This window comes from Mycteria americana, chromosome 2 (assembly GCF_035582795.1).
Source record: "Mycteria americana isolate JAX WOST 10 ecotype Jacksonville Zoo and Gardens chromosome 2, USCA_MyAme_1.0, whole genome shotgun sequence".
Classification (NCBI taxonomy): domain Eukaryota; kingdom Metazoa; phylum Chordata; class Aves; order Ciconiiformes; family Ciconiidae; genus Mycteria; species Mycteria americana.
The window spans coordinates 80,769,531-80,781,617 of record NC_134366.1 but is presented as its reverse complement, the minus strand read 5'-3'; the positions used below and the strand labels follow the sequence as shown (position 1 = coordinate 80,781,617).

Below are 12,087 nucleotides of genomic sequence, written 5' to 3'. Positions count from 1 at the left end.
TTATGGTAGACAGTGCTGAAAGCCTCACTCTGAAGTCTAGGTAGACAATATCCACTGCTCTCCCCTCATCCACCAAGCTATCCACCTCATCGTGGAAGGTTATCAGGTTGGTTGTGAAAGTGATGCTACTGTGGAGATGAATTATTACTGAGTTTTCAAGGGCTGGTATATTTTACTCTCTATATATGTAGTGAGTGCATGTTTCTGTTTCTCTTCAGGAATTTTGTGAATACTTTTATTCAGTTTAAGAAGCCTATCATTGTAGCAGTAAATGGCCCAGCCATTGGACTTGGAGCATCTATATTGCCTCTGTGTGACGTGGTTTGGGCTAACGAGAAGGCTTGGTTTCAGACACCATACACTACTTTTGGGCAAAGTCCAGATGGATGTTCATCCCTTACATTTCCTCGGATAATGGGCCTGGCTTCTGTAAGTAGCTTGCAGGGTAGGGGCTGACAGCTTCACAGTGCAGTTGTGATAATTTATCCAGAGTGTTTTCAAGACTTTTTACCTTTGCTGTGTTGTCTTTTCTTTATTTTTTCTTTCTCTCATGAAAACCTTTCATGAGAAACCAGTATTTATAGCTTCTCTGTTACAATCTAGTCTTCACCTGCGTGCACAGAACAGAAGGCAGGCACGGGACCTAATCCCACGTCCTGGGCACCCTTAGCCCTAACGGTGGCAGCAGGGTTGTGTCCTGCATACCAGGACACACCTTCCCTGCTGATGCCTTGTGAGGACCAGCCACCAGCGTCTCGCATTCAGCACAGCATCAGAGTGTAGCAGAGAACGGGCTGGTCTGCGCTCAGTGTCGTTACGTAGCAGAGCACTGTGTCACCAGCTATTAGCAGTGTCATGCTAGTATCCAAAATAAGTAATTCAGCTTTCACTCACTCGTTCTCAAGAAGTTGTGTCAAACTTCCTCGCTTTGTAGATCTCTGCTGATGTTTAACACTAGTGTGTTATGCAAGAAATACCCAGCCCAAATCAGTGTTGTGAAGGATTTTTTTCAGTCTTGCACTTGATTTACAGTATTGCTGGACTGAAGAAGAAAAAAAAAAAAGGTAATGCTTTGCATTGTTGCTGAAAACATAAGCCACGTGTTACTTAGTATCCCTTTTCTTGCTTTCCCATTAGATGAAAGAATCAAATGTAACAAATAGCTATTTAAAAATCTTACCTACATTATTTGCATATTGCTTACTATTTTTATGCTGTGTTCTTTGAAAACTTAGACATATGTCCCATTCCAATTAAGTCGAACAGTAGCAGTATGAAATAAGCACATTGTAGCTACACCTGTTTTGCCTAAATTACTGTTTATTATAAAAGGCACTTTTTCCCTGTAGTTATTTCTTGATTTAAAAATATAGATTTCAATATATTAAAAGCATCAGTTTTAACAGATCTAATGACTAATTGTGTGATGTCTAGATTTAGTTATTAGAAGAGAACAAAAAGGTAACTGAAATAGATTAACAGTTATAAGAGTATCTTTAACATCTTAGCATGTTTCAAACTACTGATTGTTCCTTTCCCTTTTCATTTGGCCATCCATCCATCCATCCATCCATTCCATCCATCCCTGTCCTTTAGAGACTTGTGGTTGTTATTTTTTGTTTCCTTAGAAGTTGTACAAAAACCACAAGAAGCTCTTCCCTAGTATATTCTTTCATATGTGTTTGTGAATGCTCTCATTTTTAAATATAAAGATTTAAATTGAAAGCTTCCAGTGATAACAATTCCATAATATTCAGTGCAAAAGGGGAAAAAAAAAAAGTCCACTGTTTTCATGCTATCCTCGACCCTCTGCAGTATAGCAATGTCAATGCTGTATGGGACAAAGTTGGACTTTAATAAGCAAATTTCATGAAATATATTCAGAATCCATATTGAAAATTGTGATAAAGTAGCATGCTTTCTATCTATAAAAGGGAGAGGGAAGTCAGCAGAAAGAAGAGATGGTATGAGTAAGACGAGAAACATTCAGGGGAAAAAAATTAAAATATCATACAAAAGAAAGAATTAAGGCCTCTGTATGCATCATAAAATTTGCTACAAACGTATTAATTCAGCAGTATTATTCCCACCCTTAACTCTTGTAAGTCAGATTCAGTGCATTCTTTTTATCATCAGCAGTTATGTAAAAATCTTCAATTGCAAGATTGTTGGAAATATCTTCCCTACCCAGTCAGTCTTGGCTGGTGAGCAGGTCTGGCTCATGGAGGTTGTTTTGGTTTTGGGTTTTTGTTTTGGTTTTTTTGGGTTTTTTTTCCACAGAACTTGTTCAATAGAGGTCATTATTACAGGAAATCTGAAGCCCAGACCTTAGGATTCAAAACTGATACTGTATTGGGAATACCAAGAATTTTAGAAGGATTCTTAAACTTGGCTTTTGAGTTTTGAAAATCATCTATAATAGAGATTAAGGTGACGTCTGTTTGGGGAGATATGTTACTGTGCGTCTGCTGTCGAGTTCTTGGTCTGGTTTTCTGGTCCTGGATATAAAGCACAGGAGCCGTGTGGATCAAGCTTCACGTGCTGGTTTCCCTGTTGGGGAAATACTGCACGCTTGGCAGTGTTTCTTATGCTTTTCTGTCAGCTGTGAGGGATGATACGCATTTCCGTAGTGCCTGTAGTCCACATCACAGCCAGGGTCTTGGGCGTTACAGAGACCAGCTGCCTCCTGACCATAACGCAAGAGAGCCGAGATGCTCCACGGCAGGCAGTGCCTGTGGGCTTACGTGAAAGGCCCCCCGTGAGCCTCCAAGCACTCGCTGTAAAAGAGCGACCAGAGGATGTCCTAGTGAGGTTCCTCTATGGAAGGAGAAAGACAGACCGAGTAGAAAATGAAGGTTGTTAACGAGAATCTTATATTAATGAAATATTTTTATCACCATCTTCATTTCTATTGCTGTATTCTATTTCTTGGAAAGTAACCACCAAGTGTGTTAATGTTCACAGCAGATGCCAGGCATGATTATATGATTAAAACTTGTTTAGCAGTGGGTCTCTGGCATACGTTGTGTATAGATCAAAAGTGAAGATGCCAGAGCAAAACATTTCCCTTCAAAACCTGTCAACTGAGAACACTAACGGGAGAGCTCATTTCATGAGAGGTTTTCTGCTAATGCTGTGTTACAGCTGGCAGAAATAAGATAACTGCACCATTATCACTTGTGGTTTTTCACATTCAGGAGAGCTCAGCAGTTGATACTGAGTTTTAGAAAAAAATTATTAAGGCTTTTCCAGCATTCGTTTTTATCCTTGTTACCAAAGATACATGTGAAGAATATGTAGAACTGACCAGCTGACTTAAATTTCTGACTTTCCTAACTCCCAGTTAGATTGATTTCATGTTTTGATCTTTGATATAAATGTTAAATAGCTTTTAAAATTATTTTGGAAGAATTTTTTTTTCCGTATCTCCTTAGGAAAATTATTCCTGTTTTTAGACAAACTTGTGTATATCACTGATTTTTGGCCAGTGTTTCAGGTTAGTATTATTCACATATAATCTGGAAAATTTAGAAGGTATAGTTGTGACAGTTAATGAACCTTGTATATTTGATTTTGCTTTCACATGAGGTAGAACTATAGGGGTATATAAGTAAGTTGTACCTTTAGTTTAAGGCTTGTTTTTTTAAAAATTATTATATGTGAATCACAACTTTCCATATTAGCTTATGAGACATGTGCTGATGATAAATTTTATGTAAAAGATCCTAGGAACATCTTTTTTTTTTTTTTTTTTTTTTTTACATGCCTAATGGACTGGGAGTCAGCAACCAAACTGCCCGTAGAAGCCAGACTTTGTATTTCATTACAAAGGGCCAAGTAATAGACCTCTGAGTTTTCAAATTTCTCCATGTGTAAAATAGCAGTACTAGGAACATTACGTACAGTAATTAGATAACTTGAGACCCTTAACTGAAAGTTGCTATAATAATTACCAAAATTTCCAGTATTAGAAAACATTTAAAACCTCAGAATTTTGTCCTCAGAAATGCTACAGCTGTCAGGTTTGGGTGTTTTATAACAGCCTTATTTCCCACATTTCAAGAGTCCAGCGAAGGCTTTGTCATATTTTTAATGTAAAGTAGTCATTAAGGAACAGTAAAACTGATTTTTTTTTTTTGTTTTTGAGGTTGACAGTTACTCTGACTGGCTGTTTCTGTGCAGATGTCACTGCAAACAAAAAGTTTAACTATATAAGAAACTTCACTAAAGGTAGAATTAAAGTGTAAGCGTAAATGGTTGTAGGATGAAGGTTTAATGGGGAAGCTGATAAATAGTGATGCGTACGATAACTACAAATCAAAAAGATTTACAGAACTAGAGATCACCTTATTGCATAGAATGTAGTACTCTGTTCTGTACCTTGAAACTATGTACAAGATTTTTTAAATACTGGGGTCTCTTTTTTAATAAGACTGCTAAATCAGCTTTTGAAAGGATTTGTCAGTTCAATATTGAACTCCTGAATAAAATGGGAATGTTTATGTTCTATGAATTTGGTCAGAAGTTGGAATATATCCTGCTCACTTCAGTGGGTTTTGGAGGTCAAATTCCAGGATGATCCAGCTATTTGAAATGTTGTATCATAAATGAAATACGGCTGAAGACTTTTGAGAAGTGCTGAAAATAAACCATGTATTTAGGTTTCAAACATTTTCAGAACTAAAAAACATTTTAGTTGCAAAATATTTAACTGTTCTTTTGTACCAAGACTGGCAGTTCCCAGGAGGTCTACTACCAAAACTGGGTTATCTTTATAATTTACAGACAACATAGATTTTTAGCAAAGATTTCATTGCTGCAACTATAACGTTATTATAAAGGGCAAGCTGATGTATTCATTGCTGTTTTACAGATCTGCCAGGCATTATAACCTATTACCACATATACAGTTAATCAAGTCAGCAATACTGCAAGAAAGCTAGAGCTAATGAACAGTCATGAATGGGAAATGACAAAAGACATTTTCACATTTAACCCTTAATCATAGACCTCTGTATTTTTGTAACTACTGACGTAGTATAGCCAACAACACCAATCAGCTACCTGCAGGCAAGTCTTTTTCTGTATTAATTAAAAGTTGGAAGAGCTATAATAAAACTATTTCAAATAGTGCAGGCATTTTCATTATTTGTTTTGAACATTTTTCCTTTAATGAGTTTTGTCTCATTACATTTCATACCAGAAGTAACTTTTTATCCCTTCAGGCCAATGAAATGTTGTTCAGTGGAAGGAAGTTGACTGCGCAGGAAGCTTGTGCCAAAGGACTCGTCTCTCAAGTGTTTTGGCCGGGAACATTCACACAAGAAGTAATGGTTCGAATTAAGGAACTTGTCACATGTAATTCAGTTGTAAGTTCCCTTTATTTTCTTACAATACATTTTTATGATTAGATTAATAAGAGTTAATCTAAGTATTATTAGACTGCATCATTATGTCCTTCTAAAAAAAAAAGTTTCCATGAAACAAGGACCACACTTTAGTATAGCAATGTCTTTTTACACATTCTTATGTATCTTTTTGTTTCTGGGTTTTTGAGGATTTTTTTTAAGTTTGTATCTGACTCTTCTTTATCATATGCCATAGTACATTGTTGTTAAGAACATTAAAAAAGCATTGGACTCTTTACAATATGTATTTTGGTTTTAACATGGTTGCATAACTCCAACTTATTCTAATCAACAGTGTGAACAGTTGCCCTAAGAACTGCACAGAAACACAGAAATCTTGAGTTGTAATTTAAATTACCAAGGAAATAAATGCAGTCCTTGACATTATGTTGAACTTGGTTTTTTTACAAGTAATGCCTAGTGCATTCACGGTTGTGTGCACTACTGGCAGTTGCACAAGATAGCTAAAACTACCAGTATTTGATGCTTTCTTGTGAGAAAAGATGCAGTACAAATTAACTGTTCTGTGCATTAGAAATTTTGGATTTTGAAACAGATTAATAGTTTTCTAAATGGAAAAGCAAATGAGATTTTTCAGTCTATTTTAAATGCTCAAGAGATTCTAGGTCTGCTTGGTTATTAGAGCAGTTCTGGATAATAGTGTTATGATTAGCCTTCACCAAAATGGAGTTGGAGTTTTCTCTAGTTATCAGTACAAAACCATATGCATATATTCATAGTTATGATTTTATGATTTTCATTATTTCCACATTTTTGTGCACTTGTAAATTGTGCTGATATAAGGTAAAAGAAATCCTCTGCGACACTACGAGAAAGACTATGAGAAATGTTTCTTGGGGTCATAGCATGTCCATGAATTGATAAGCTTAAGTTCATAATCAACTTCAGGATTCGTTCATATAAACCTGTAAGTGCACATGTCACTCAGTTCTTATGTAATACTAACCCAACACCCTTTTTTTTTGGCCTAGGTACTTGAAGAATCCAAAGCTTTAGTACGTAATATCATGAAGGTGGACTTGGAACAAGCAAATGAAAAGGAATGCGAAGTTTTGAAGAAAATCTGGGGCTCAGCACAAGGGATGGACTCAATGTTAAAATATCTGCAGAAGAAAATTGATGAGTTCTGATGAGATGCCCATTGACACTGGAATTGTATTTCTTGGACAGCAGGGCAAACAAAATATGCCCATTTAAAAAACCTATATAAACTCACCCCTTGGGAACAGGAGTGGACCCCCCCCCTCCCCTTTTATTGTCAAGGGGTTTAAAAGTACTGTATCACTTAAATTTGAACAAAACTCCTTTCTCCCGATTGTTACATACAGATATATATACACATACACAAGTGTATGTGTGTGCATATATATCTTTTTTATATATATATATATAAAAAATGTAATATGTGTGTGTGTATGTAGACACACACACACAAGCTAAAAAAAAAAAAATGAGTGCACTACCAAACATCTCTTTAAAAGCTCTAGTTTTTGTTATCTTTGGCTAGTACTGTATCAAATAGAGAATGGATTAAAAAGTGAATGGTGTTGCATTATTTTCTGTGTGGCAGGGAAGTCTGGAATAATGCTTTTCTTTTTCATTAGAATACAGAATTGAAACGGGTATTAGCCAGCCCTTACTTTCACTGCCCAACGAGTCAGCTAAGATATAAGGCATTGTCTCAGAAGAAGGTTGAAATACCTCAAGTAATAGAACATTCTAAAATTTTGGGGAATTAAACCCTGTTAAGATTAAATCATGCATATCCCCAAAAAGAGAGTGTGCTCAGGATTAATGCTAAGAAAACACTCTGTCCTTTTTTGGGGGGAGGTATAGAGGGGTGGGAGGAAGGGGGCAGGAATATGTTTAATTCTTACCCAGATAGCATGAAGAAACCACTGTCTCTTGGGGAAGGGGAATGAGGGGAAGTGGGAGGGAAATGGAAGGGGGAAGAAAAAAAAAACACAAAACAAACCACAAAAAAAAAAGCTTGTTTTGCAGTATTAGTGAATCACTGAATATCTTATGTATGAATATCCTAAGTTATAAGTTAGTTTTAGTGGGTTTTTAAATACTCTCTCTGGGTTTGTTTTTTTGTTGGGTTTTTTTTTAAATAACTACATAAGTGCTTCTGTTGCTGGGTGAGAATACTACTTTATATACAGTTTGGGTTTTGTTTTTGGTTCTTTTTTTCCTATTTGCTGGTTTAATTGATGTATTACACCAAAAATGCATTTTATGTTCATAAATTTTTAGGTTCACTTAGAATATATTATTTAATAAGTTAAAATTCTCTTGGCACACTATTAAGTAAAAAAAAAACTCCTTTAAAAAAAACTACCTTATATTAGATGTTTAATGTTCTTTGTCTATGCTTTTTTATTATTTTAAATATACACTATATACAGTATGGTGTAAAAGAGTGCCCTGTGTAAATAGACCTATTTTGCATTCCTTTCAGGAGTGGTTATTGATTCCTGACTGCAGATACCTATTATTACTTGGGTATCTGTGCTTGCAATCTTATTGAATGTATTATGAAGAATGAAAAAGAAATCAAACCTTATTTTTGTACAGTTTTGAAGTTTTTACTTGGAACTGACCCACCTCCCCTTCCCAGTGGAGAGCTGTACAGTGTGTAAATCTGCCTTTACCTTGGATTGGTACAGTATTTTTGCATCTGTGGGACCTACTTTTTTGTTCTAGTAGTTTGAACTATATATAAACTGTACAATCTGTAAAGTTTTTATAGAATAAATATTCAGCTGTGAAAACTGGTTAAATAAAACTAATATTTCTTAACACATTTTAAATGTGGTTCTCATACAGTTGTCTTTTTCAAAGACATTTCAGTTCTGATTTTAAAGTAAGAGTTGCTGAAACAAATCTTGCAAATTAAAGACTTCAATATTTATGTTTTATTTTATTAAATTTAAGCTCTTAACAATTTCTTTCAAACGAAAAGTTGAAAATTAATTTATTGTTGTAAACTATATATAAGTTTTCTCTTAGAGGAGCTGGATGGGGGAAGAAGACATATAAGAAGTCATTCTACTCTTAATTATTTTGTTACAGTTCTAAAAGAACATTCAGTAAACGTTTCTTCACAATCTCTTAAAAATTTTCCCTACGATGCTGTGGTAAAGTGAGCATTCCTGAGTTAAATTTGATTTTATTGAAAGGGAGAAAGAAAGATACCTTACCTACGGTTCTGTAATATTAAACCTTTTGAAGTTCAACTCAAATTTGTATAAAGATCCCTTTTCTGGCACCTGTAAGAAGCATTTGCGCATAGATCACATCTCTTTCAGCTGGAGGATCATTTATGCTTTCCTTAAACATGGAAGAACTTCACCATAACAGAGGACTGGATCTAAAGATATTTAGAAGAATTGCCTGCACCTTCAACTGATTTAATTCAACTGGAAAAATAATTCTACTTGCTTCACTTTTTGTGTTACTATCAGTCAGGCTGTTATGCTGCCTACAATTTGCATATTATGATGTGAATAAGTTGGTGACCATGTAAACTCCTGTCTTTGACTGGAAAAAGTCCTTAGTTCAGACCAATTCATATACACTGTCAGTGTCACTGTGCAATTGCCCTATCTTTACATTAAAAGTAGTAACTAACTTTACACTATTAACAAATTATGCTCTCATTCATGAATAATGTACATCTTTTTTTCTATATACTGGACTATAGGGATACTGTTTCTTTAGGAAAATACTGTCCAGTTCTTTTCAGTTTAGGTCAGTAAATATCCTCTGATGTGTGTGAAAGTTAGTTTAGTTTAGTCTTTGCAAAACCATCATAGAACAGGGATAGAAAAATTATAGACTTCTAATAGCACGCAAGAAGGCCTGAGAGATCATAGAAACTGACTTAAGACATTTTAAAACCCGTGTTTTCAAGGCTTTTCTTCACAGAAGACACAGGTCTTTGTCTAGCCTGGTTCACTGCTGATGCTTGTATTGTTTTACATAAATTTGCAGTACTGCATAGATAAACTAACCTGAAGCATCAGATTTAGCCTCTGCTGACTGAAATGCAACTGTAGCCAAAAAGGTTTGACTGGGCCCAAGGAGAAGCATGGGGAGGCTGCTGAAGCCAGCATTACTTGTAAGGCAGCCTCAAGAAGCAGTGGTACTTCAAAATGGCTTTTCTATGTTGATTCTAGTACTGACGTGTGAACAACTTGTACCTGGAGAATTTTGGAGCATCATGAATCCTTGGACACAGGTGCAATGTAAGAACATAGAAGCAGTATCTTTCTGAATGATCTTTCAGTGTTTTCCTCCTTCAGGCATGAAGGCAAATCACAACATTCGTCTGGGTGTCAGAAGTCTAGTCAGTGGCTAGTAGAATTAGGAATAATGGTATTGGAATATAAAATTCAGCTAGCTTTAGCCTTGCTCAGTCCTGACCCTCAACTCTCCTGTCAAGATTGCTATCTTGATTGCATCGCTGTACTACACAATCTGCTTAATTCCTTACAGGGCGTAGAGACACGCTGTAAGGCAACTGTCACTGTTGGTGCCAAAACTTAAGAGTAGCACAGGAGCCTTAATAATGCAGTGTAGGAACCTCTCGGTGAGAATCTCTCTCAGACATTCTAGTTCTCTTCCCGAAATAGGTAACGACTCAGGCCCTAGCAAACAGCAAACTGACAAGCATTGGCAACTGGACTGCATTGAGGCCACAGAGTACGCTTTCCCCACGGAAGTTCCATCACACTCAAGTTTATTTTTGGAAGTAAATAAGAGAACTTTTCTCCTGGTCAGGAAGCAGTACCAGAGCGCCATGGTTTGAATGTACTTGGGCCTGTTTGAAAGCTACCTGTGTACACTTTAACCACACCTTCTGCTGATATGTTAGTTTGAGCAAAAAAAAGAAAGCAGAACAAGGTTTTAGCTCTGCGTCAGCTAACCTACAACAAAAGGTATTTTGGGGAAATCTGAAGATCTGAACTCACCTATAGGTCTTTTCCTTGTTCAAACTTCCTAATTTCAATGAATCCAGGAATTCAATGAAGCAGTTTCCTTCAGTGAGTCCTTCACTGGATTACCAACATTGCTAAAAGACACTTCTCTCTGCTTCAGAAGCTGCACTATTATTATTCTGAAAAAAGGTTCAGGGGAATTAAATCATATTTTTAGGTGAGATTAATTTCTTAAAGTCAGGAATACTTGAAAAGAATAGAAAAAACACATAATGCTGAGCTCTAAACTGCTTAACTTTACACTGATCTATTTCATACTTTACCCAAACAGTGGATAAAATAGGACTGCAAACATCTAGGGAATGAAGCAGCAAACAAAACATTTCTGGCCAAGTGGACAGGAGAGACTTTCTTCAATAAATGGAGCCTATACTCTACCTCCGTTTGTTGGTGGAAGTTGAGGCACTTCACATTCATCTGGGACATGACAAGTATGCTTCTGAAGAGAGTTGGAGGGAGGAGATACCTCAACTCAATTACAGTTTGCCATATGATTTTCCATCCTACGGAACTGCCAGCAGCCGTCAACACACAGGCTGTCTACAGAGCTGTAGCAGAGGCCGAGTTGGCAACCTTGCGTCACGCACCATGGGAGCTCAGTTATACTGAAGAGGGCACACTGGTGAATTTTCCTTTCCCAGGGAAGAAGTGTCAGGAGGAAAGCCCCTGTATAGCACAAGATCACCGTGGTCCTGTTCTGTACAGCCCTTCAGATTTCTCTAGAAAAATACTTCACTCACAGGTCTCTGTTTTCTTTTTTTTTCTGACTCGTGAGAGACATGACTAGCAGATTAAGTCATGCACCAGACTTACTAACAAACAAAAACCAAATATAACTACCTCATGAGGTACTCACAGGATGAAGAGTGGTTTGGTGTGCAAAGATTTTGCAGTGCAATACAAAATGAGAAGATGGTGATGGAGTTCTTTTGGTCTTCCTCATCCCTCCTGCACAGGGAAAAATACAACAAATAAGGGCAATTAGAAACCACCAAGAAACAGCAGGTAAGAAGTCAAGGGAGCCGCAGGAGGAAATAAAGGAATGGCAGTTATTCTCCCTTAAGTCCTCATTCTTGTCACCCTCAATGCTGGAAGAGACACAATTGACAAAAACACCAGATGGACTTATACCTGTTCCATACAGCAGCGCAGAGCACGTTATCAGTACCTATGCCTAAACTCATGCAGATTACAAGCCTCACATTCGCAGGCCCTGGTCCTCGTGGGGGACTTCAACCACCCTGACATCTCTTGGAGGGACAACACAGAGAAGAAGAGGCTCAGGGGGATCTCATCAATGTACATAAATACCTGGAGGGAGGGCGCAAAGGGGACAGAGACAGGTTCTTTTCAGTGGTGCCCAGTGACAGGACCAGAGGCAATGGGCACAAACGGACACACAGGAGGTTCCCTCTGAACATCAGGAAACACTTTCTTACTGTCAGGGTGACTGAGCAGTGGCACAGGTTGCCCAAGGAGGCTGTAGAGTCTCCCTCCTTGGAGACACTCAAAAAACTTCTGAACATGGTCCTGGGCAACCAGCTCTAGGTGGCCCTGCTTGAGCAGGGGTGGGTAGGACCAGATGACCTCCAGAGGTCCCTTCCAACCTCTACCATTCTGTGAAAAAAAACCCAACCATTTGCATTCATTTTCCA

At 37.3% G+C, this 12,087-nt stretch overlaps 1 protein-coding gene across 2 annotated transcripts in view; it reads left to right on the top strand.

The window, feature by feature from the left end:
• CDYL (chromodomain Y like) overlaps positions 1-8,245 on the top strand; it is a 106,932-nt gene extending 98,687 nt beyond the window's left edge. The window contains exons 4-6 of one of the 2 annotated variants that reach the window (XM_075493900.1): positions 219-429; positions 5,226-5,369; positions 6,401-8,245. In XM_075493900.1, coding sequence (XP_075350015.1) covers positions 219-429; positions 5,226-5,369; positions 6,401-6,559 — 514 coding nt within the window. In that variant the 3' untranslated portion in view covers positions 6,560-8,245. The remainder of the gene's footprint in view (positions 1-218; positions 430-5,225; positions 5,370-6,400) is intronic. The other variant, XM_075493899.1, reaches the window with a different exon arrangement.
• Positions 8,246-12,087: the final 3,842 nt, after the last annotated feature.